The 27,486-nt window shown below is 41.8% G+C and overlaps 1 protein-coding gene across 1 annotated transcript in view; it reads right to left on the bottom strand.

The window, feature by feature from the left end:
* The window catches only part of bchs (WD repeat and FYVE domain containing 3 bchs), a 138,903-nt gene that overhangs the window by 109,538 nt on the left and 1,879 nt on the right, over positions 1-27,486 (bottom strand). Inside the window, exons 2-10 of the mRNA XM_089583227.1 lie at positions 25,471-25,715; positions 15,178-15,301; positions 12,321-12,595; positions 6,688-6,880; positions 5,797-5,983; positions 4,969-5,135; positions 2,064-2,119; positions 1,510-1,656; positions 580-677 (exon numbers count right to left, since the gene is read on the bottom strand). Of these exons, the coding sequence (XP_089439353.1) occupies positions 580-677; positions 1,510-1,656; positions 2,064-2,119; positions 4,969-5,135; positions 5,797-5,983; positions 6,688-6,880; positions 12,321-12,595; positions 15,178-15,301; positions 25,471-25,674 (1,451 nt within the window). The 5' untranslated portion in view covers positions 25,675-25,715. The remainder of the gene's footprint in view (positions 1-579; positions 678-1,509; positions 1,657-2,063; positions 2,120-4,968; positions 5,136-5,796; positions 5,984-6,687; positions 6,881-12,320; positions 12,596-15,177; positions 15,302-25,470; positions 25,716-27,486) is intronic.

The raw sequence follows: 27,486 nt of genomic DNA, 5'->3' as shown, positions 1-27,486 counted from the left end.
AATGCTCCACACATAAAAACATCATGCCAACAGCCTCTGATACCTTTTGACAACATCCTCTAAGTCTATAAGATGGTGCGAGCAGGCAAGAGTAGGGGAGACGAGGGACTTGTTAAGATAGGGTTTTCACACAGCTGCCTTTGCCTACCTTCAACCATGTTCCACTTGGCACTTGCAATATAAAGAACAGTCCAAAAGTCTACATCTGCCACCCCCCTTGAGTATGGTGCTGGTGAGCACTTTCAAGGTTAGACTAGAGTTAACTTAGAGACAAATAGCTTCAAAAGCAGAAAGGCAGACAGCTACCACCGCTGCTCAGTTGGCAGAGCACTGCGTGCGATGCGCGGAGGTTGTAGGTTCAGCTCTCTCTGATGACATGTCGTCTTTTATTCTTCTTTGAAAATTTATCACATATTTAAAATGATTGCTTAATTAATTCTCCCTCTAACTGCAGAAACTACAAAAACAAACAATAAAAGGTAATATTTCCCTATGCTTTCAATCTCTTATCACTTCTTTTGCATATAAGATGGCATGTAACCCATTCCATGATAGGACTGCTTACAATAAAAATAATACCTGTTGGTTTTCAGAAGAATGCTAAGGCTGATCAGCTCTTTGCAAGGAACAAATTTCAGATCCATGACAATAAACTCCAGAAGCTTGAAGAACTTCTCCTGGAAAGTAGAGGAGAAGCATAAATTAGAGCAGAAAGTTGGGAGAGTTGGTTAATACGCATGGTGGAAAATATCACGTGAAGATGACGACAGGACAGGGCAAGCACCAGCTCTCAACTGAAAACTTATTCCTGAAAGTACAGGTATTAATAGAAAACCATGAAAAGACTGAACAAAGAAAAATTAACAGCAAAGCAGCAATTGTCAACAGAAACATCTGCCAACCAGAAGGAGTAAAAAAAGTAACACAAGCAAATGAGCTCAGTTATTTCACTGATAATCCAATGCAGACGCTAAAAACTCGAATTCTCTGGCACATGCGCATGTGCAAGGTTTCCATCAGTTCACGGACTAACTGCTCTCAGTGCCTGAAAAGAAATGCCACTTTTGCAAATGAAGGTGTGTACTTTTTTTTTCTTTTTCTTTGACATAGAAACCTTAAACAATGCGCATGTGCCAAGGAACCTCATCAGACAACCTTTGATGAAGCTGAATGATAGAGAATTCAAGTTTTTAGCGTCTGCATTAAGTTATCAGTGAAATAACTGAGCTGTGTTGCTTATGTTCCTTTTTTTAACTTCTGCTGGCTGGCGAATTTTTTTGTTAACGAATGCTGCTTTGTTGTTCTTTTATTTTTTGTTCAGTCTTTTCATGGTTTTCTATTAATACCTATACTTTCAGGAATAAATTTTCAGTTGAGAGTTGGCGCTCATCCTTATGGTTCTTCTTCTTGTTGTCGTCTTCACATGCTTTTTTTAACAAAGCCTAAATTAGCAGTACACATGATGCAGAGATAAAGAAGAGCACAGAAATCTGCAATAAGAAAACAAACCTGAATTTCTGAAGTTTTCAGATGAATCTTCTCTGAAAAGTGAGACAGGGGATGGCTGGACTCGAGAATAAAATAATTAGCTTTGTCCGAATGGTAGATGGTGCTAATGGCATCCAGGAGTAGAGATGACAAATGAACTGTTTGAGCCTGTGGAATAAAAAAAAAGTTACATTAAACCATGCAGTGAAGTATTTTAAGCCTGTAAGAAATTTAATTACAAAGCTCTACATGAACTCTGCATTTCTTTGGATTTCCAGTTCACTGCAAGCAAACTGCTTGCATTTCCAATGTCCATCCAATTTTTCAAGCTCTTAATGGCTTCTCACACAATCGATAGCATATTCAGGATTTCATATCGGCTGTACATCTAGTTTAAATGACCAAACAAGCGTTCCAGTTATCTTCCACTTATCACGAAGTTCAAGAAAAAGCGATGTAGTTTCTCATTAACAAACTTCTCTACTGGTATAGTATACTAGCCAGCAATAGCAAATGTTCAGAATAGTTTAACCACTTTGCTCTATTTGAATTTTTCTAAGTAGGAGAACACTTGCCTTAGGAAAAACGGTCTGAAGCACTTGGAATGCCTGAATGTTTCTGACACTTGTGCCTGAAACAGCATAAGCCATGTACATTATGGTGTCAATGAGCTTTGAAAGAAACTACATGCAATACAGAAGATGTGCACAGCAGACAAAAAAAATTAAGAAATTTCAAGGCAAGTCGCCATGCCACCAACACACACTTCCCAGGTGACCGCAATGGGACAGAATGGCACAGTCATGTGCCTGACATTCACTTTCTTAACTCCTAGCTAATGCTCTGAGCCCATCCTGATACCCAAGTTAATGCATCTTATAAATTCTCTAGCAAATTTTCACAAATATAATGACAAGCAAGAAAGCCTCACACATCTTAAACATTGATCCTGAAAGAAAAGAAAAAAAAACAGAACTTAAAAGAAATACACTATTCTTTAACTCTCACTACACCAGCCCTAGCTGCCATGAGATACAGTTGAACTTGATTTTATCGAACTCAGTAAGATCGAATTATCATTTATATTGAATAATTTCTAAGCACCGTAAAGCTACGACGTGAATAGGAAAATGTACGGCTATATCGTACAAAAATTAGCCTTCACATCCGATAAATCGAACTTCTAGCAACACTGAGCTGCGACTCAGGAAGCTGACTTTCCCTCAACACATCTCTGGGGGTTAGCTTCCCCGCAGGCTCGACTGAACTTCAGACAACTCGGGTCGACTAGAGAAGCTGGCTTTCCCTCAGCATATCTCCGAAGGTTAGCTTGTCCACATGGACCGGCGGATATTCTTAGTGCTATGAAGCACGCACAGGCCACTGATGACAAATTTTCCGTGACGTAGGCAGCAGAAGCGTACCCAGCCATCCAGAATACGCGTTTCTAGCAAGTTGCGTCAGTTGTGCCCACGTTGTCATGCTTGGTGCAGCTAACGGCAATTTCGTATGGTTTTCGTTGTCTATGTGTGTGCGCGATGGCAGCTGCGAAGCGGCAGAACTTCCCCTTTTCCATGAAACTGTAAATTATCAAGCGAGTTGAACAAGGTGAGAAATCCAAGTTGCTTGTCACCAACATGGATGGATCGATGAAGCTTCGACCAACCATTAGAGGAAAAAGCAAGCCTCTGTGCCAAACCCTTAGACCAGGGAATAAACCACGTGGTGAAGGTTGGTTTTGCAGAACGCGTTTTCGGTTCTGGTGATCAACAGGCCCAATCAAAGAGCAAGGATGGCTTGGAAAGACAACTTGATTGGCCAAGATCACCACATCTGTGCCCACCACTGCAGTGCTAGTTCCAGCAACACTGCACTTATCTCCCTGTTGCTGAACACGTAGGTGCTTGAAGCCTTGGACTAGGGGATGAACCATGCAGTGAAGGTTGGTTTTAGGAAACACCAGACTGAATGGCTCGTGCAGAACCCGAGGACAGGAGAAGGCTAAAAATCGACCTCTTAGGCGCCCTGTCTATGCTAATTAGGTTGTGGAATGGAGTCAAAAATGAAACTATACATATATCTGCCTCCGACATTCTGGTCCTAGCTTTACCGAAGAAGACGGAGCAAATCTTTTGTTGGGTGAGCTCGACAAAGCCGTCGTGGATCTTCGTGATTTATGGAACCAGTTGTCGAAATTTACTGGTGCTATTTGTGATGGGGCAGCCGTAGCCGAACTTGTCTCCATGGACAACAACGCTGAGATCGCGGGAGAGCTTGCAGACGAAGACATCATCGCAGCCGTAGCGGATAACTAGGACTACACAGATGCAAATTGTGATGACTTGAGAGAACCTGTGCCCACATGCTTCAACATGCTCCATGCGCTCACGATGGTTAGGCGCTATTGTGAGTCGATAGGAGGCTACAGATTCAGCTCTCCAGAGTCCACTGATAACATTGAAAAATATATTCTCTTGGAGGCAGTGAAGATGATAACAAATAATAAATTCACGACTATTTCACTTGGTTATCTACGTGTAGCAAGTAATCAAAGAAATACATTTTTTTTTCCATCTCAATATGTTTACATGCTGTTAAATTTACTGCTACTTTTATATCGAATTGCACATTATATTGAACCCATTGGCGCTTTTTGGCGAGTTCCATATATGCGGATTCAACTGTATTCAGTCAAACCTTGATATAACAAACACGAATATTACGAATTATTGGCTATATTGAATTATTATAAGATTTTTTACCTGTTCGCTATAATGAAGCTTGACTGCATAACTGATCTGTTCACAGCATATAACAGCTGCATAACCCACCCTGTCCTTGTTACAAGGCACAAATAATGTGATCCTTTTGAAACAAATGGTTACAGTTGTCTGCATGCCCCAGGTTTTCCTGCATTACCCCATGCGTCACTTCAATTATAATGAACAGGCACCTCTTCTCCAGTTTGCATAATCATCCTCCAGCCATTCCTCACTTCTGTACACAGCCCTTTCTCTTCATATGAAGTATACAACTTCTGACAGATGGACACAACGAAAAGCAGAAATGTCAAAACAAATCGAGGCAACCAAGGCAGCAAACAGTGGTTGACAGCGAAGTGTTCACAAATGGCCCACCTGATTCACCAAATGCCATTAGTACTTATAACACCCATCAGCTTAGCACCGCGAAGCTTCAGTTCTAAGGTAAATCTGAATATATATAAAAGGCAAACGGGGGTGCAATATTGCATAAGGCGTAAAGGAGGCTGAACTTTATACTGACCCCCTAAAAAGGGGAGGCCAAATAAGATTCTCAAAGTAAAAAAACTAAAGCTCTTTCAAAGGTTGTGGTTATAATAGCTACTTTGTAAACAATGCATGAAAGAAAATGAAGTGAAGTTTCGGGTGTTTTTCTTTTTTTGTGTCTTTGCTTTTCATATGCACACGCACATGACAAAAGGAAAGCAGTGCTACAAACCTTTCCCAGATGGTTGGGGTAATGTAAACCCAGGAATTTGAAAAAGTGAACCGGTGCTAGCTTGGCTAGGCTTCAGCTCATAGTACCCACAGGTTGTGAGAGACGTCATTAGCACAGCGAGATTTCTTAGTGCTTCGCAAGCTTCCTGGGAGCTATTTTGCTCCAGTCTGAAAATGAGAAATATTTTCTATTATGATCACTGACTTCAACAGCGTGCTCTCAATAAAATTTTTGTCTATCAAGTTAACAGCTGGCATTAGTTAACACCCTAAATCTTAACAGATACAGCATACTTGAATTCAATATAGTTGACCCTTGATAATTTGAACTCGAAAAGGACCAAAAATCTGTTTCAATTATGAGTTAAAAATAAGGGGGAAGTTTTTAATACACTTGATGAAGACAGGATCAATGTGTTAGTTTGAATAAAATGAGTGCACTCAGGAATTATGTATTAACGAGAGTCTACCACAAAACCAAGTTACACTGCAGCTGCTAGGAGGAATCTAACTGCTTGCACAGATAATAAATGAACGCATAAAAATTACAGACTTCAATATGAAATTACCGAAAGCCAACACACCAAAAAGCATTGCAGAAAATGCAAGTGACCTTCACAAAGTTACGTTGGTTCTTGAGCCCTTAGTACATTTAGTTAGATACTTTCACTGGGTTGAAAAGTGGGTCAGTTAAAGTTCTAAAGCGCATGTGAACAGAGTCACTTTTAAATTAACTTTTTACTGCAACCTCATCGCCACACAAACTAAACACAAAAAATAAGATTGCAACATGGATCATACAAATCAGCAGCCTAGTCTACGTGCTTACCTCAGCAGAAACTCTGAAAGGAACACATATCCCTGGCAAGAGCGGAAGTCATCAAGCAGCAGCTGTGACACCTCGCTTGAGTCCTTCAGGAAACAAAAAATGGTGACAAACATCTCCACGACCTCTAGTGGAGAAAGTTCCTGCACCCTTTGCACATTTTCTACACATAGTGCCACACAACCTTTGCCTGCAAAGAAACAAATACAGAAGAAAATGTTAAGTGCTAGCCATATATTATTGCAAGTATCCAAAACAGTAGTTAAACATTCAAACAGCAACAGTGCCTCGTTTCAGGCATCTTAACGAGTGCAAAAAGACATGAACAAAAGACAGGACACAGGCTAGTCCTGTTCATGTGCCCTGTTTTTCATGTCTTGTCCGTGCCTTTCTGCGCAAGTTAAGGTGCCTCAAATGAATAACCAACTAGCCCAATTAAGGGCCTTGTCAGCAGTTGTGTGTAGCTAAGGACTGTAGCCTTAGCCACATCACTGTCCTGAACTAGGACAATTCAGTCTCACACTGTAAGGTTAAAACAGCAACCAGTTAATCGCAACTGCAGAACTTACTACCCCAATAAATCTACACTGACCAATGGCTTTGTATATAGACAACTTAGAAAAAGTTTCCTTGCTATTGCAAGTTCCATGTAATGAAAATACTCTGTCATGGGCAAATATACATATGACCAGTTTACCTCTGCCAACTGTACAATAAATAGAATAAACTTTGCGACAATAGGTGACACCAGCTGTACGCAGCATTGGATAACGGTGGCACAGTCAACTCAGACAGATGCAAAAACTGAATTCAGTTTTTTGCATCCTACCTAGTTGTATTTCTGGCAACATATGCACCTCACACGGGGAGCTGAAGCATTGTATAGTCACTCACTATGGATGTAATTGACAACAGGAGCGGTGAGACCATGCCGAGAGAGCGTCATGAGCACTTCCGAAGCACTCTTGCGCCACACATTGTTATACGGAGGACACCAGGTGGTAATGGCACTGAAAAGCAGAGTCAAGTCATCTTTTCGTGCCAACTCTTCCGCAGGGGCAGGGTGGCTGCACAGCCGCACAAGGACCTGCACAAGACAGCAGAGAAGATCGGTTACTAGGCTCCACACTTAACCTTGGCTGCTACACAGCTCAGGCAAACCGACTGATCAACTATTTTACAACATTGAAGCAAAAGAAAACAAAAACTTGGAGCCACCACCTCCCCTTTATCAGTAGAATGAACTTCTAAGCTACAAGACATAAGATATATTCAATATTTTAGTTTAGCTCGTGGTGTTCTGTACGTAGTCAGATGCCACTTATACCACATTTCAGCCCTCTGGTACCAATTGCGACATGTGTTAGAAACACAAAATGAAAGTACCACTGCATGTCATTGTTAATATACTGCACAGCAGTGTAAAAAAAGTGCCACTACTTCTAATGACAGTTCCTCGTAAGTTGGCCTGTCATATACAATCGAGCCCACTTCTACCAAACCTGATGGTCACACAGATTGCGTTTGTTGTATCCGATGTTCGTAGTAAGTGGAGTCCCTCTATTACAGCCAAAATTGCTAAGTCCGCGAAAAGTGCCGTTAGTTTCGCAAAAACTGCGTCATGAAATGAAATGGAAGTTTATTTCTCTGCACACATTGCAATGCAGAAGAGGGAAGATGGGACACTGGGCAAAAAGCTCCTAAAGGCAGCATGAGGTAGTGCCCAGTGCCCCAGGTACACACCAACAGCAATGGGCTCACAAGATTTGCACAGAACATTTCCCATTGAACATTCAGTGTACAGCGCATTCTATTTACAACAAAAGAAACTGAACACATGCGCGACTACTTCTTCAAAGCAGAACTCGTGGCGCTTTCCAGGCTCTCAAAGGCAGTCAAGTTCTCCTTGTCAAGACCCTTGCTGCCGAAAATCTGATTTAGGGACAGGATATAAGTAATCGTCGTCCAAGCGTCCGTGGCAGCTGGTGGCGGGTCAGGCAGGTTAATCAAATTTCTAGTGGTTGGGGAGTGCTCTTACTTTGCATACAACTGCTCTGTCACAGCACGGCTCAATGATTTCGTCTCCGCACAAACGTAGGCATCCTAGTCAACATCCGGCCTGCTAAGCATCTAAGACATGTTGCCAGAAATCTACATGAATCTGATCATGTGTGTTTTCAAGTGCTATCTATTGTTCTTGGGCACATGCAGCAGCAAAAGCAGCATATGCGCACATGCGCACAGAATGTATCAGCTGCCCTGTCTGCTATCTAGCGCTGCCAGTGCATGGTATCAGCAGTAACAGCATAAACGGTGGAACCGACTGGGCAGGTGGTGAAAACCACAGTGTGGCTAGCAAGGCATTCAAACTTCTTAAATCGCTGCCTTTACTTTATTCACGACTATGCGCAGTACCTTCTACTACTACTTCGGACACTTTAAGCAGCCGGTGCACATGCAGGCAATGAGTAACCGTGTAGGCGATTGGCGTGTGCTTGGCCGGCAGTTAACCTACAGTTTCAATGCAGCCTTTTTATTTCCTTTCGGGGCGGTGTCACGGGCGCTAACAGACGCTTCTACGCCTCCACACTTGATGGAAGCTCTAGTTCGAGGCTCGGGGGCTGAGTTTATGACACCTTCTCGTTCACTATAACCAAGTTGTGCAGCCACATTGTTCTTTGTATCTGAGATGAATTGCTGTTGCCCTAATGCATATTTTGACGGTAGCATTGCAAGTGTTCGTAATAATCGAGCGTTTGTTATATCTGCAGCAGTTATTAGAGGGCTCGACTGTAATAGCAAACAGTATATGACTAACCTTACTACAGCCGAACACTGCTTCAACAAAATTTTCAATACAAGAAAGCAGTTATGGTTCGATGTCACTACTTGAGTTGCCTGAGTACGGTTCAAGCTAGGACAAAGAATTGTTTACACATTGCTCCACTCCAACCAAATTTCCATGAATAGTAACTGAACTGCTTCATTTACATGGCAAATGAAAATCATAAACAAATCAAGCACACAACAATGAAGAATATGTTAACATGCTTGCCTATTTAGCCCAAAAAAACTTCGAAGTTCAAGGAATGAATGGCGGAGTCTTATACCTCTGTTACATGGGAGTTTTTAAAGGCAGTTCAGTTGAAGGTGTTACACAGCAGCACCAACTGCCTTTCAGATAACAGCAGTTCAGTCTGACTGAGGTCAAGGGCCACATTTGAATCGGTCAACTGCTTGGAGGTGAGCGGACACGCCGCATCGGCTGAGTCAACGGCAGTTCCTACTGCCATGTGGCCTTAAGTCAAGCGAAAGGTTGTTGCCCTGGCTATGGAAAGTCCAAATCTACAACTGTCACTAACCGAATGAAAGTAAGCGTGCAAACCCACGAAGCGGCACCAGAAAAACCACGACTAAGAGGTGAAGCCAAACATGCCTCTACTGGATCGTCTCAATTTTGAGTGGTGTTCAGCTGTGGGTTAGCTTGAAGCACAAAACTTGCACAGAAACTGAAGTCAATGAAATGAAGTATGGAATCAATGTTTAAAGTTAGAAATAAAGAACATAAAAAGCATTCAATTTTTTATAAATCACCAGCACCTGACATGATCACGTGATCCAGAAGAGGAACTGAGTTTCGTGGAATGTGTTGTGTAACTGCAGCTGATTTCCATTCAGTTTAATATCGGTTGAAAAGCTGAACTGCCGTTCAACTGTTCATGTAACAGGGGTATTACAAAAGGTTTAATAAAGGGAAATGTGATAGTACCTACAATGATTTCCACAAACTGTTGATTGAACCCACATGACAATAATGAAAAGCACAAAAACACAAAAATATTAAAAGATATTAGATAAGCTGACTTCCAAATGCCCTTAAGGTTCTTGTATTAAGCTCATTTAGGTCAACCTGACATCACATTTTATCAACCATAAAAAACTCTGAACATTGCTCTTCAAAATACTGTTCAGTTGGTGCAAGGTCTCCAAAGAAAACTGTAGCTTAAAACAGTGAAATCACAGCATACATGCCGATTGGCACAACAGTAGAACCCTGCTATAGTCAACTCGGATATCATAACGTGTAACTGAGGTCCAATTTTGCCATCCATAGACGACTACATCTTTTTCTTTCGTAGTAAAGACATCTTAACCCATTCATTACCAAACACAGCGTTTCATTGTCCTCGCTTTAAAATATTCACTTTAACTATGCATCAACAGAGCGTGCCACATGCTTGGCTGCTTATTTTTGGGCAGCAGTTTTTAAACCACATGACATTAGTTGCTCACTAGTTTAGAAAATGTATTACAGGAAAACAATTTTTTTCCATCGCTTCTGAACACGACCATGGTGCCATAGGAAGACTTAAGTTTCAGGGGCTCTGAAATGCATGTGCTGTTTTATGGTAGTGAGGGATATCCAAACTGCAAATAGCCTAAACTTTTGGATGATACTGAAAACAGTGAGCATGACCTCATCCACAAGGCGTGGATTAGGCCTTGGACTCTGAGCCTGGCACTTCACACGTAGCTCGGGCACCGGCTTGGAAATCCAAACGCTTGCAAGGAAATATTCATTAATGTGAACTTTTTCAATGTTTACATCAGCTACATTTCTACCAAAAAGCAATTGAAAAAGGATGTGCTACACCGAGAGGAAAGTTTATCTCGTCGAAAAGAACGTTCATGTGGATGTGTAGTCCCGATACAAGAGCACTGGAAGCCAGTTGTAGCTCCATCCCAAATGTGTCTAGAGGCTCGTGAATGGACCAATTTGGTCACCAAATACCTCCGAATCACGGCAAAGCAGAAAGCACTACGCAAATGTTTACTGTACAAAGCCCAGGATAAAACAGTGAAAGCTGTCAGGAGAGCAACAAATGACACTTGGCATTTCACACAATCGACTGCTTCAAAATTTTTCCGAAAGAAGAGAAATTTTACTTGCTCTAGATTTGTGTTGCGATTGTCTTGATAGCCAAATAAAATACAAAATTTCTCGCATTCAACCTTTTCAGCACAAGTTACTGAAAATTCTCCTCAGCAAACCAGGTCGTGCTGTGCCCTCATGGACGGACAGCGGAAGCAAACGGGTTAAAAAAGAAACAGTTATAGTAAAGAGCTACTGGCCATGGAGATGTACTTCCCACAAAAAGATGGCATCACAGCACACATGCGGTCTAGGACATCTCAGAGCCAAGACATAGAACAGCGTAATTGCGAGGCCAACAGTATGAGGCAAATAAATACCACAGACACAAAAATGGTGCTCTTAGAGATAGCTTAGCCACCAGGCTCGTGAGCTGCGAGGAGAAGCCAACTTTTCAAACGTCTTGGAGGCATGAAGCAATGCGCATGGCACACACAGGAAAAAGAAAAGTAAAGCTGACTATGAACGTGAAAAGAAGGCAGTGCGGGCTGCTTTGAAAGGAAAGCTAGTAAAAGTGCTGTGAGTTGTCAATTATGTTAAATGATTAGGGATGATTGTTTTCTAGATGTATATTTCCCATTCCTAATTTTGCAAAAATCATAGTGTGATTCACGGGTGACATCTACCTCACTGTGCCACAGCTTCAGAATCTGCTCGGCGAGCCTATTTTTGAGCATCTTGTATCATCGGCAGCTTGAAGCAAAGCAATTTCAGATGACATTAGCATTCTGTGCATGGGAAATGCCAATGTTTCAAAAATGGTACAGGGTCGTCCACTCTTAGTTAGAATGCGCTAGCGCATGGCCGTGCTCTTTGGAGGGTCACTGCGTCCGAAACGGCTGCGCATCGAAGCGAAGTGGCAGATGACGCGAAGCACCACGTCCAGGTACACCTTCTCCTACGCCACTTTGCTGCGATGAGCGACTGTGTCGCACGCGGTGGCCCTCTGAATAGTGCAGCCATGCGCTAGCGGGTTCTAACTAAGAGTGGACGACCCTGTACATGGGAAAATCACATGTTCAGTCATTCTAAAAGTGGCTAAATTTTTTCTTTCAGAAACGCAGGCAGAAACCCAACGAGCATGCTTCTGCAACATTACATATACCTATGTGAAGACGCATTGCCCTTCCAGAGCGGCTTTGCCAATGTGTATGTGCGGTTAAGGAAGTTTAAACAACCCATTAACAGCGACCCTGCATGATGAGAGATGGCTGCGATGCTCAAGAATAAGCTTGCCAAACAGATTCTGAAGCTGTGGCCCATGAAGGCAGACGGCACCGTGATTCACAACTGTGATTTATGCAAGTGATGCACAAAAGATGAAGGTGACGGTGAAAGGGCAAGATGACGGACAAAGGCAATCGGAGTATTTCAGGGCCTCTATACACAAGCCCCAATGTTAAGCAGTCACTAGTCATAAAGTGTCTCAAGATGCCAACAAAATATTTCAAATGACCCTGACACCCTGAGAACGTAACATAATTAACAACAAAACAGACTGATGAGAGAGCACCTACTGAAGACAAGTCAATCAAGCAACCCGTTTTTGTCCTGAATTTCAAGGCCACTCTCATGCATTTCAAACCCAGCGCACCTGGACGAAAACTTTCTGGAGCAGGATACGGCGTTCACGAGGTGTGAACTCGCAGTGAGGCTCAAGCCGGTCAGGGTCACGCAGCTGTGGCAGGTCGAAAAACAGGTAGAGGCACTTGACCAACGTAGATGGGAGGGCGCTTGAGGTCATCACCTCCACCAGTGGGGCCCCACCACTGGCCAGCAGGTTCATGGTGGCCAACAACATCCAGCCTCGGCTTTGCTCTTCTGTGCTCTCAATTTCCAGGAACTGGGCAATGGCACTGCTTGCACTCTCTGGGTGGCATACGAAGCAGACACACACACAGCACCTTGAGTCAAACAACTGCACAAAAAAATGAACTAAAGAACTCAACAAAACACAAACAAAGTAGTCTCTCTCTGGAGTCTCTCTCTGCGTGTGGATGGGGACAAGAGTACGCAGTGCTCGGGCTGTGGCAAACACAGTAGGTCGCAAATGGCAGTTAGGCTAATGCCATTAAATTTACATGTGTGTGTGTGGCACCGTGCGAATGCCATTAAAGCTTACGGCAGTGAGCACTTAATGGCATTAAATTTGCATGTGTGGCATGGGTATCAGTGAAGAAAGCTCACCAGGCAAAAGCATAACTTGGTTTACATCGCTTAGTTTGACACCTTGCCCACTCTATCGCAAGCTGAGTACGATTTAGTACCAGCCTGAAGCATGTGCAAAAATGTGGAGAATACCATCTTGAGCTGCTATGTAGAATAAAGCAGACATAGTAAAACAAAAACTATTGCTCAAAATGCTAATGACGAACATTAGGTAACAAAGCGACAGTGTGCATAATCCCACTTCTATACTTGCCCAAGCCATGCACAAAATACTCAATACCTCAAGCAATAACGGTAACAATACAAGCGGGTGTGTCAGAGCATCAGACATAACAATAGGCAACTGTTGCGTCCAGCTCATGAAATGCAACCCCAAGCCTCTGCACCCCAGACAGAGAACTACCTTGCTAGAAATACCCGTTGCCATAAGTATAAAAGCCTCACTCTGTGAAGACAGTAAAACTGCAGCAGCAACGAACTGCTTGAGTGAAGTCATGTTTAATGTCACTAGCAATGAATGACATACAAGGGGAAGATAACCACACTTTCAGAAAGACGGTACTTTCATGCTAACACCATAGAGTCTAGCTACTGAATCAGAGTGCCATATCTTCATTCAAATGCAGCACACTATATTTTGCACAAAGGTGCCCTCACATAGAGTCACGTCAGCAAGTCTCAGCTGACGTCTATACTGATCGGATCCCAGTGACAGAAACAGAAGATGAAACACCAGCACAGTGAATGTGCTAAAATTCCTGCTGACACTCCCATGCCAATTTCGGTACCTCACACCAGTAGCCAGCACAGCTGTTCTGCCTAAAGCACTTTCCCACAATATTTAACACAATGCACCAACCTCTACATACATCCACTGAGGGTGGGTCAATTCTGATTAATGCCCTTTTGATACATTAATGCATCACACCTTCTGAGAGTGTTGCCTCTGGTTACACGAAATCTTATTCAATAAACAAAAAAAAGAGTTTGAGAGTTTACACAATGCACTAGTGATGCATTCATGCTTTGAAACCTAGTCATGCACATGTGCCTGTCTCGAGGCATATACAGTAAACTCTCAGTTCTACGAACTCCGGTTTATCGAATATTTCAGAATAACAAACTTTTTAAAAAGCCCTGGCAGTTTTCTTATAGATTCTATGCGCAAATGTTTCACTTAAACGAATTTCGGAATAGTGAATATTTCAGTTTAACGAACTCACTCAGAGGACCCAGGCTTATTTTTCCGATCAGTTCAACGAAGTTTTGAGCCCTCCACTGCAGGCGCAACCGATGCCCGCCCTCATGACAGAGATCTGTCATCAGCTGGAGGTCGATAGCAATAGTACTTCGTTTGAAGACTATGCACTGTGTGACAGTGCACTGATTACCTGTGCTGGACAGACTGAACTGGAGATTGTTTCCAGTGTTTGTCCAGAGGAAGACGAGTGCGATGAAGAGGAGGCAACTGCAGAGCCAGTTTCAAGCCCTATAACTCTAGCTGAGGTTGTAGGGTGCATCGGAAAGTTCAGGGACTTTGTGTCTCAAACAGCAAGCTGTGCCAGAAGAAGTTTACAAAAACATTGACTCTTTCGATAGTTTTGTAACTTCTTTTGCTTTAAATGTACAAGTGCAGAAGAAGATTACTGATTTTTTTTCAAAGTGAGAAAGGCAGCGTTTTAACTGCTATGCACCTTGTATAAGTTATGTATAAATTCCATTTCACACTTTTGACACTATGGATGCCATGTTTTATGTTAGTCTAGTGAATATTCAGTTTAGTGAACTTTCAGTTAAGTGAACCATTTCCTTCGGTCCCTTGAAGTTCACTCAAGTGAGAGTTCACTGTACTATGAAACCCCATCTCTCACTCAAAAATAAAAAATAATGCACAGAAATGGAATTCAAGCCACCAAATCAGTGGTAGAAAATCAATTAGGCACAAAATCAGTGCTTAATTGTCGAAGTTTTCTGCAATACTCTGCTCTATCCATTGCAGCCACAGTTCAAGGATGTGTTCTGCATACTTGTTAGAAGGGCCAAGCCACCTTTTGAAATACAATGGATGCACACGTAAGCCCTACATTAAAACAAAACTTCCCAAGCCTGCCATTGCACACCTGCATGAAAAACTGTGCGGTATTGCCACTTTCCTTGGAGCTTTTCTTAAAGCCTTCCACTCTAGTTGTACTACTGCAGGCTGGCTATACTCTCTACTGACATTTTCACTGTGGTACAGCTCAATACCACAGAACTGTGCAATAGTAAAAGGAAGTGCTAACCTGTACTTTGATTTGAAGCCCGTCTCCGAATCTCAGAAACCATGAGTTTCGATACCAGCTTGGAGAATGCAAGCACATCGCTGAACTTGTCAATAATATCCGCAGCAGGGCTGTTTTCGAACACCTGCAATGCAGAAACCGCAACACACATGGTAAAACAAAGCAGCGATTTATAATACCTGAGCACGACGATACCCAGACATCTACAGAACAAAGATCACAATATAAGAAAAAAAAAAGCAGATTTAAATCAGGAACAGCACTAAATACGATAGTGGACCAAGACCAAACTGAAGTGAGCATAATGGATGCGCATTACGCTCAGTTTGTCGTGTTTTCCTTCCACACTTTGTCTGGTTTCTCGCCGTCCGATAAAGACAAACGTCAATTACCTCACAACAAATTCATTGCAAACGAATCTATCATATAAATTTACAAAACAGATTTCACTGTTGTTCGTTGGCACAAGTGAAATCCTTACACAATCACAGTGCAGATCATTCCAAAGTTAAAGCAAACTGCAATGCTTATTTACTGTAGTTCATGGAACTCGTTTGCCCCTGTTCAAGACTGGATCAGCAACACTTAACCTGATCTCTGCTTCAAAAACATGTCTACTACATATGACGTATGCAGGTCTTGTGCTTTTTGACACAAAGACACATCATTGTCTCAGACACATTTTACCCTGCCATGAACATTCAACATGTATCAAAAAGTTGCACGTGCAATAGTGTTGTTTCACTACACACGGTACAAGTGAGACTCACTGCAGCAAGAAATAGCAAACCACGCAGACATACGTGACTTCAATGTTAAGCAGTCTGTCAAACAAGGTACTAAGGGAATATAGGACAGCAGTTTCCTGAGATGTAGTAACACAAATATATAATAAAGGGTGCTCAATATAGGCTCACAAGAAAAAAAGCTGTAAGGAGTGTGTGAAGAGTAAGCTTTGAAGCCACATCAAATAACGATAGCACTGAACTGAATACAAATGTGAGTCAAATACTTCCATACAAAAGAGTTTCCATACAAAAACCAGACTTTTTTATTCCAGCAGGCATTAGTTTACACTGCAAAACTGGTGACATTACTAATATGCCTTTGCATTTGATTTTGTTCATAGAATCACAATACTTAAACTGAAAAAGTTATAGACAGTTCCCTTTTTTTTTTCTGGTGTGTGTTTCTACATGCTAGACATAAATTTGCCAATGGAATGCAAGTTCAGAATGAATAAATTGAAAAACACAGCAAATGAAAGAACTGCGAAGAGAAGATTATGAGAAGAATAAAACTAAGGTGGACAAGCAAAATATGCAAAACAAAAAGGTTCCAAAACACTGGCTCACAGATCGAGTCTATGCAAAAGCCTTCAAATGAGCATGTCAGCACCTATAAAAACAGTCCCTCATCAGCCCTACTAGCAATGCACGGTAAATGCGTCTTGACATTAATGCACATATAAAATATGACAACCTAATGCTACACAAATGCAGCTTTACATTAATGCACGTTAGAAATATGACAACTTAATGATATATAGTTTATCAATCAGTGCGCATCACTAATGAGGAAAAGTTAAGGCATTTAATAAAGACGGTTCTTTCGAAAGCAGGGCTTCTCAAACCGAGTTCTGTAGAACCCTTGTGTTCTCTGCAGTGCTTCCAGGGTTCCTCAAGCACCATAACTTATGCATGCATCAGCCCCCACCTTATCTTTTGCCTACTTTATTTTGGAACTAATCATACAGTAAAGGCTTACAGCAGGCTCTTTCCCTATAAAAAGAGTCATTACTTTGATTTCAGCATTTTTTGTAAGGCTGTGCATCTGCATGCTCATTTCTACATGCATGTCATACAGGCAGAAATGGAAGCCAACGCACGCGGGGTTCCTCAGCACCTATGAGAACCGTTGGAGTTCCCTAAGGCTCAAAGGATTGAGAATCACTGTTCAAAAGTACCCCACACCGTCCATCAAAACAAGCCTCATGTCTTTTCTGTTCTGGGACAAAGATTGTTGCTTGGGCTGATTTATTAGCAGTGGGCAAATGCATCAATGCCTGCAACATGCTGCCACATGTGTACCACTTCAACTATCCAATATTGATGCGACCAATTATGTGCTAGCTGCACCATGTTTGCTTTTGAGACACTTCTCACTTATTGAGCACTATACTCCATTTCATTCATACATCAGATGCAACAATGCGAAAAGTATGGTAGTAGTCCTCATAAAAAATATAAAGGGAGGCGTGTTACTCCGCACTTGTTCTGTGGCCAAGTGGTCTGAAGCATGTCGTCAGCAATAAGAGTGCATTTAATCAAGCTCATGACAAATTTATCATGCATTAAGACTGCACGCAAAGCATGTACTGTTTTTCGCTCACCACAGGGGATGCACTACTTTTTGGTTGTGGATGTAGGCAGCGCAAACAAGTGCATTAGCTTTGACGGCGTTGCACCTGATGTATGAAACACAGTATAATGGTTTCCGGAGGAGTGGGATGTCAAAAGAGCATAAAAATAAAACCAGCAAGTCATACCTACTTCTACAAAACAGGTGCAAGCAAAATGTATAGAATATAATAAATGATGAAAGTGATTCACAGAGCGAGCCATGAAGCTGCTTCATATATATATTAATGGCTTAATATGATGGACCTAGGTGAAACTATGTGTCTGGGGAACAAACACATGTAGTGCAGTTTTTGTAGCCTTCTGCAGCAAAATTGCAACCAAGCATTGTTCTTCACATGGCTAGTGCTCACAGAGGGTAATTAACCCCTTTCTGTCATGAACTGGTGGCTACGCACTATACCATAAGTGCAGCAGAGTCCCTTCAACACTAGCACGACGGGACCATGAGAATTTGTTCGTCTTATCAGAAGCACCCTCATAGAGACAGCGTCAACATGCATCCAAATATCACTATTATAGAGCAGTGAATAAAACAACCTTGCCGTGAGAAGATATAATTTCAAAGAGAGCATTTATTTCAGTACGCTGAACAATGACGGCATGAACTGAACAGACATCATTACACATGAAAAAGCATTGGTCTAATTTCTTCCTTTTCTAGCCAGTCTTTTCTCTTCCCCGGCGACCTCTATGTGTGTTTTAGTTTTAGTGCGAAAAGCACTATTTCACTAGCAAAGCTGAAAAACCCGCGGTATGCGTGAAGCATCAACCTTTGACCATTGATGGAGCACCAGTGACGGAGGCCTCGCACGGCTGCTCCGTCAACGTGCCAGACCGGCACCCCCTTCCCACGCGTGGCTGCCGATAGTGCTGACGATAAGATCCTGCATGCGGTTGTCTTTGAGGCAGTGTCACCTCAAGTGCACATCTTACTTGGTTTAACTAAAACCCTACCACCCTCCTGGCTTTCCCTTCCGATCCTATCTGCATTAGCCATGCAGTACAGGCTCTAAAATCATGATTGTTTTAATGCAAAAGCACTACTTCACTAGCAAAGCTGAAAAATCTGATATATGTTTAAAACATCAACCTTTGACGGAGTGCCAGCAGCAGAGGCCTTGCGCAGCTGTGCCGTCACATGCCATGCGGGGCAATGCATGGCATGTAATATGAACGCGATGTGAAGGCAAGCGTGATGGTGCCATCCCTACCAACTCCACTAAAACGCTCGCCTGCACCTTCATGTGAATGTGCAGGGAAGCTTTCTTGCAGAACGCCACTTTTATTTTCAGCTAGCCAAGAAAGTGCTGTGTGGACACTCCGAGAGTCATGGAGTCGGTACGGTTCGCTGTTGTCGCAACAGTTCGTCTCAACAGAAGTTTGATGTGAGGAACCAAACAAATGCTCTTACATTGTTCGTCTTATCCAAAAAGTTGTCTTAAATGAATTAGTCCTAATGGGAATACTGTATATGCTTTAGTGCTTGCGCCTGCTGTGGTGGGGAAGAAAATTACAGCTATTTTCAGGTTTGATTTATGAGAGTTTAATGTCTCGGGGCTATGAGGGACGCCGGCTATGAAGGACACCGTAGTGAAGGGCTCCGGAAATTTCGACCACCTGGGTTCTTTGACGTGCACTGACATCGCACAGTACACGGTCCTCTAGAATTTTACCTCCATCGGAATTTCACTGCCGCGGCTGGGATCGAACCTGCATCTCACGGGTCAGCAGCCGAGCACCATAACCACTCAGCCACCGTGGCGGCCACAGCTACTTTCACAGATTAGTAGATATGTGCTGGCAGCATCATAAAGCTTTTAGGTCTATATGGATCTTGAATATTAAAAATATCAGATACTAAAACATGTGTGTGTCCCTTGATCCTTGAATTGAATAGTTACTGTGTGAATTGCTGAATTTTGTGCATAACTTTCAAATGTTTCACATCATATGTTTCACATTGACAGGGCTGAGCTGTAAAAGCAAGACTGACTGAAAGTACCTGTCAGTCAGTCTTGCTTTTACAGCTCAGCCCTGCTAATGTGAAACATTTGAAATTTATGCACAAAATTCAGCTATTCACGCAGTAACTATTCAATTCAAGGATCAAATCAAAGGGACACATGCTTTAGTACCTGATATTTTAAACATTCAAGATCCATATAGACCTAAAAGCTTTATGATGCTGCCAGCACATATCTACTAATCTGTTGAATATTTTATAAACACTGCAAGGATACAAAACACATGCCCTAGCATCAGTGTATGATGTTAGTGATGTCAGCAAAATGCACAATGGCCATGCTCACTATGAAGTGTCAGGTGCAATTTGCACCACACTACCAATCACATCCCTAACATGTTTACCGTATATACTCGTGTAAGGGCCGCCCCCGTGTAAGGGCCTCACCCCCAACTTCGCCGCCGGAAATTCGAAAAAAAAAGTGAGCCAAAAACTGTTTCATGCGCGCATAATTTTGGCCGCGTAAAAATCGCTACAACCACGAACGCGTCGCCCCGCGCGCCGTGCTGGGCCTGGAACCCCGCACACGCCGTCCGTCATCGACGCTAGCTCGCTCGGCGTTCGCACCAGAAAGGATTGACAAAACGTTATGCTGTGCAAAAGCCAGGATGGGGTGCAGGCCTGTTGGGTGTGCCTCACCGTGCAAGAAAACGCGAGTGGCGCGTTTTTGGGCAGTGACGCGGCGCTCCAAGCCGCCACAAGCGCCACACCTTAGTGGATCTTAACTTAGGATCACATGAAATTTGCAGTAAAGTAATACAGTGATCAAGCAACCGCTAGCAATCTGTCTTACTGCGGGTGGTAATCGCGCAGATCGCGCGGGCACAATCCACACTTTTAATGCATTGTGTACTCGAAGGATTCATCACGCCTGCGCTAATTCGTCGGAAAAATGGGTATCGCCACGTAAAAAATGGACGCGTAATCGGGCTGCAGAAATTTTTAGCGGAAAAACGCCGGTTCCATGTAAGGGCCGCATCACGTGAGAAGCGCGGAAAAAAAGTGCGGCCCTTACACGAGTACATACGGTATATGATGAGAAGGATATGCATGAAATTGAATCCAGATCTTTCACACGGCTTTCAGTGCCACATTCCCCAGCTCGTTTCATTAAACCGCTAATGTGCCTTCAAGAAGTTTACAAAACAAACACTGATGTTATAACTCCCTTTTGATTTTTTTTAGTATTCCTACCCGGCTCCTACTTACTAGTCTGCAAGTAAGAACAAGGATATCTTTGGCCTTCTACAATAAGGCTGTTAAGACTAATGTGTGTATTCTAAATATGGGCAGATTTGGCAGAGGGTGAAAAAGTAATCTCTCCTCTTTCCCCCTCACTCCTGAACAGAAGTTTTCCATGGGAAAGCCACACTGGCCCCTATTTCTCGCAACAAAGAAAGCCCAAGAAAATCATCATGCAAGTAGGGCCATCCTCACTGCCTATTCCATGAGTACCCCATGAATCCACCACTGCTCCAATAGAGATTAAACAAAAGCATATTAACACCTCAAGCTTTTTTAAGCCAACAGCCAAAAATTTACGATTAAAATGTAAGACACCACTAAAATTGAAAACAACAGATCAAAAATGTGAAAAAAAAAGGAAAACAGTATTTATTTAGCCATATATATGCATATATGCTTGGGTCTTTGATTCCAGAGGAAATATTATCTGGAGTCCATAAGAGGTCATTGTCATATCTTTTATGGGCATCTTTGGTTCCCAAGACAACGTTTTCCTGTATGCAATTGAACATGTCACAAACGCAACAATTTTATAAAGCTTGTAAAGCCAACGCCCAAATAGCACAGTTTCACAAACATCCTTTCCCTCAGTCATAGAATGGTAAAGGTTAATGGTAGCTCGATCAATTGGCATATTAGGTTTGTCTGCCAAAATAAAGTATGATTACTTTTTGCAGTTATATATCAACCCCCGGTTAGACAATTAAATAAAGCCACTTGCTGACCTATATTTGAAAAGATATAGCACATACAGATCACATCAAATAACTTAAAAATGATGCTCCTTTCTTTAACTGCTTAGCATTGACCACAAGTCAGCCTTAAATTAAACACCTCAGGAAAGCAACAAAACGGTTTTATGTAAACTATCTACAAAGGTCAAAGAAAATAAGGTGACCATAAGCTAAAGCAATATACTGGGTGCTTCTTTTTTTACATCTATGCAGATTTTTTAATTGTCATGAAAGATGAGCCGTTGTGGTCTGTTCAGGTGAACTGTACGGCAGTGGGGTCTGTTTAGGTGGATCATATTGAGTACGTGATAGAGTGCACTTAAAAGACATAACTAAATTACCTAATAAACTTTGTTCATTTGAGGATGAGGGGCACAAGATTATATTGTGAAATTCAAGGTTGTCAACATTGAAAGCAAGCTCAGCTTTTAAAATTTGTGAATCAGCATCACAATTCCAAACTTAAAAAAGAACTTTTGAAAACCCTAAGTTAGCTTTTGCACATTGCACACTGATCGATATTGACGTGGTTCTCATGACAAAAGCACCTGCAGTGATGACGTCTGATCAATGTTGAAAATGAGAAAGCCAACTTAAATAGTTGAAGAAAGCATTTTTTTTTTTCACATTTGATATCCTCAACCATGTTGCTAATAAGTCAATTTTAAAACTGAGCTCACTTTCAATGATGATGCTTTTGAAAATTCACAATCTTGCACCCTCAAACCAAAAATTAAGATGTTGATAACTTAATTTTAGTTAATTGTCCTTTACTGCACTCTATTATGTATATATTGTCAGTTTTGCCATAAAATCCCTCAGTACAGACTTCACTGATGTGTATTTCATGGCTTTTAAAAATAAATCTATGCAGACTTTCAAAATATACTCGCTATATGACTTGTCGCACAAAATGATGGAAGCCCACTGCAACTTACAGAAAATCATGCCAACAGATAGCAACAGCTCACGATTAATTTGATGACACTCATCACTACATAAAACTCTTTCAAAATATGTTAGCAGCGCAACCACACATATATGATAAGTTAACCTAATATTGCTGCCATTTAAAAAGACAGGTCTGCAGGCCTTGTTATGAAGCATACTGCTTTACGGCCCTTGTTGTCATTACTTGCACGAAAGCACTACCAGTACAAGTACTGCTCTGAGCAGACATACACTTAAGGCAGTAACAGCGAACAGTGCCTAGATTTTGGCTCTAAATGAATATCAGGCATCAGACGCATGGAAGTGTTCAAGGTACACTGCCTGAAGTGCATTGATCAAAGCAAAACTTGAGCTGGAGTTTCAGGTAGCAAAAAGAGATGACCGAAAATTACCACATCTCTGTACAAGGGCTAAAATATGTAACAAAAGTAAAAACTGCATACTCTCTAAAGCCTAAAATTAACTGCACAGCTCTTAAGTTTAAAATTTTCCTTTAGTCCTAAGCATTAACCACTACATCCTTTTAGACAAGTGTAGCTTGGCCAGACTACGAATACTCGAACCTAGCGTTTCCTTCTCTTCCCAAAAGCGTATTAGATGAATTAGGCTTGTCTAAAGCTTGCTCCTATCTCTCAAGAAATTGCAGCACTGTCTTGAATAAGGTTTGAATAGGGCTTGAGGAAAAAAAGCATGTGCACATAGAATGGCATTCTTAAACCATATGAAGGCACGAGCATGAACGCTCGACTCATCTAATTTTTTTCCTGACTGAGGGTTTCCTTGACTGAGCAAATCTAGAGAAAAATAGTTGAAAACACCGAGTTTTCAATCAGGAGTAGCAGAGGTGATGATTGAGGATGATGGAACCACAAGTCTTGGTATGTAAAGATCGTGTGCATCATTGTGAAAAGAAAATGTGCAAAAATTTTGCCCCTCTATATCTACACAAGGTTTCAGCTGGTGAAAATGCCGCCTGGAGATGGTGCTACTTGTGCAGTGGACATTTGGCATGACACCTCTACCAGTGACGGATCGGCTACTGCCAAGTAATTCTGTACTACTGGTTAAAACGAAAGACTGCATGCCATGATAACTTTTTGAACGAAGAATGGCAACTCATGGTATTCCTCTACTAAGGCTCGTCTGAAACAGCCCTGACATGGAAAATCCTGGGTTGAGGCCAGTGAACAGGTGTGAGAGTGAAGGAGCATTCTGTGTGATTTCATGCGCTGAGATATTGTGATCTGTTATACACATCTGGGCATTGCCTAGTGCTGTGGCAGGCTTAGATGCCAAAGTGAATTTTTATTTTTCGTTGCACATGGGTTACGTTGATTTGCAAATTTCTCACAGGAGGCCATAGATATAATTTTATTATATATTAAATTCTTCTGTTCATCTGTTACACCTCAAAACTTACACATGCCTAGAATAACCTAAGAAACCGTACTGGCCATAACAAGTAGGCCTTTTTATGAAGAAATGTGTAAAAAAAAATTAACAGTTTAAGGAGTACAGAAAATAACTGCAATGGTCATTTAAGCATCATCCTCTTCAGCTTTGTAACTCGCTACACAATTCAACAGATACTATTTAACAGTTACACTTGCGGGCTGCATTTTGCAGCACATCACTAAAAAAGTGGATTTACAACTCAACACAAAAACACTGAAAGCTCTTTTATAGACAGCAAAGTAGTAAATTTTAAAATTCACTACTGCTGAACCTTTTATGATGCTTTCTGCAGCAACAATGGCAATACAGCAAAGAAAAAATTTTGCCTTTGTTTGAAAGTAAGTAAGGGTAATCAGATAAATGTCTAAAGTGTAGATAAACCAAAAAGCATAAAAGGAATGTTGCTTGTCATCAGAAGCCAATAAAGGTACAGTTTATTTTTTCTGAAATTTTTTTTAATGGTCTTCATTTAATAAAATTAGCTAAAGAAAACTAACTTTTATGATTCTCGAACTGATTTAATATGTCATGCCCTGTAATACTTGCAATAAAGTATTCATGGCTCCATTTGGTTAGGGATATTGACAAACGGTAGAAACTACAATGATGATTGAAATGACTGGACTGCGGATGAAGATAAAGTCTTCATATGCAACATTATATCTAACAAAGTGGGTTAACAAGCTAACAGTGCAATATTAACAAAGCAAACTTTCATCCCTTTGTTGAAATACTTTAAATCTGCTAACAGCTTTCTCATTACTTCTAGCCAACAGCTGTTAGCTGTTGGCTACAAGTAATAATCAAAATTTTGACAAATGTTACTTGTTTGAGTATCTGCTGGAAGATTATTCTCTTTTTCTATCCTTACAACATTGCAAGTGGAGCTGGCAAGACACTAGCTATATCAGCACCTTCATCTGTAGCAAGCACTAGTACAAGCGAATCGTGCCAACAGCATAGAGAACCCTATTTTTTGGTCAAGGAAGTTAAATCAATTACAACCTGAGAGTGTGTCACAGCCACTACATCACCCTAATATCAATGGACAGCATTAGTTCAGGTCTCATACCTTGCAGGAATGTGTGCCTTCTGCATAGAAAAATAAACATGGATTAATCTGCATTAATCCATGCAAAATTAATTGAAATATGGCTCACAAGTATCACAACAAATTCCAGCAGAGACTGCGATACCCAACGGACGAGAGAAAAGAGGTGCACACAGTGTAACTTAAACGACTGCCTCAAACAGTTTTCAGGGTTCCACAAGCAATGTAATGAACTGCCAACCCTCGCACTACACGTGACAGACAAACCCATCACATTAACCATCCATGAGACTGTACTAAACTACAGATGGTGAAGGCACAGCATGAAAACACACTTGGTACGAGTGTTTTCCTGCTGTCCCTCCGTGTCATTCAGCATTGAATTGCCTACACTACTGCTGCATGTACCACCTTGCAGAAAAGTGGGAGCATATTGTAGAGTCGCTGCTCTTGTTCTTGCTGGGTGAGTGGGTGGGCCGGGTGTGAGAGCTCAGCAAAGAGCTTGTGCAGGTGCATCAAGCCCAGGGCTGTGTGCTGTGAGCTCTGGGCCCCATCCTCAGAGGTGCCCGCACCCCGGCCCTGGTGGCCCACCAGCAGCTTGCGCATTATGTTCATCTTGGCAGGAGGGGTGGTCGCACTGCCTCCGCAGCTTCAGCCTGCAGAGTCACGAGGAAAAGCACAACTGAGATAGACATAATTTGACGCCGCCGCGGTGGCTCAGTAGCTATGGTGCTCGGCTGCTGACCCAAAAGACGCGGGTTCGATCCCGGCCGCGGTGGCTGGAATTTCTTTGGAGGAGAAATTCTAGAGGCCCGTGTACTGTGCGATGTCAGTGCACGTTAAAGAACCCCAGGTGGACGAAATTTCCGGAGCCCTCCACTACGGCGTCTCTCATAGCCTTAGTCGCTTTGGGACGTTAAACCCCATAAACCAAACCAGACATAATTTGACAGGGTTCGCCCATGCTCTTCAACTGTCCAAACACTGAGCAGCAGCCAAAAGCAGCCACTGGTGGGGAGCACTGACTTCAGCAAGGACTGCTTCTTCACAGCTATGCACCCCCTTCTCCGAAATGTTTCATGGTGTAAGCCAAACTACAGCCAAGCATGGGCCATACAGACACTTAAGCATCTAAACAAAAGTGCCAACTTATGGGACAAAACAAGTGCACAACTGAGAGGCAGGTAATAATCACTGTTTAAAGGTACCTCCATCACTTTTTTTTAACATAATGAATAGATGATCACATTATATATCTCAGAGTCACCTCTCTTTCTCAAAACAAATCATTTCTCAAAATACTGAGTAAAAGGAATTCTCAAACATTAAAAAACGACAAACCAGGACTGCAACTGGGCTGTGTGGCTGGAGGAGATGCTTCATTCATGTATCTGATGTAGCAAACACATCGCAAGCACTAGTGAAGAAACCCTCCTTCATAAATAAATAATGGCTGAAATAGCAACTGAAAACAACAGCAGCACTTAAGGAATGTTCTAAAGACCAAATACAATACTAGAAATATTCATTCGCAAGCAGGTAAAAGTAACAATGTGCAGGTAAAGTTTGTGACATCACAAAGTGCAGTGTTGCCCATAGGAGTCGCCTGTACTGAGGCCATGGAAACAGTTACTCCTTTAAAATGGATTCACACAGAAATGAAGCATCACATGATAACCAAAAGCTGGCAGAAGTAATAATGACAGAAAGAAGACCTACTATAAAAGTATCCCTGAAATACATAACCTTCATCCCCCACACCCCAAGTGAAGGTGGAGATTGTTATATGTATAAATAAAAAGTCACATTACTGGCTGCCACTGCTGCCCAGGCCCATAAAACAGTAAAAAGGCAGTGCGGGAAGGAGTAGATAATTTTTTGTACAGCCAATAGTGTCACACAAAGTGCATCCAATGTCTCGGCAAAGGCAGGGCCTGAAAAGCAATTAATTCTATGATGGCACCACAAGCTCCCCAAGAAACATATTTATTCCAAACATTATTACCATGTTCAACTACTGCTAAAAAGCTTTTTCAATGCTGCAGAGAACCATTATTCTACACAGATGGAAAAATAACTGGATGAGACACGAAATAAACAGTAAGTTACTAGAATTCATGAAAAAAGCTTTGTAATAAACAGATTCCACAGTGCCTCAAGACAACAGTGGGTTAACCACTTCCTCATGAGAAAGTCAACACTCTCAAACATTTTTTCACAGTATTTTCACTAATGTAATTCATGATTTTGCCAAATTCGGCAATGAAACTATGCTTTAATTCTCACTGCAGGGCATGACGACCTCAGTTTGGCCAGAATGTGAAAACTCTAACACAATAATACATTACAGTAAGTACAAGGGTGAAATGGCCAACCATACCCCACCCATACAGAAAACGAACTATAAGAAAGTGAAAATGTAAAGTG

Source organism: Amblyomma mixtum, chromosome 3 (genome assembly GCF_055824585.1).
Source record: "Amblyomma mixtum isolate Tamu chromosome 3, ASM5582458v1, whole genome shotgun sequence".
Lineage (NCBI taxonomy): Eukaryota > Metazoa > Arthropoda > Arachnida > Ixodida > Ixodidae > Amblyomma > Amblyomma mixtum.
Note: the sequence above shows the minus strand (reverse complement) of the source record. Positions and strands in the feature narration are given on the sequence as shown.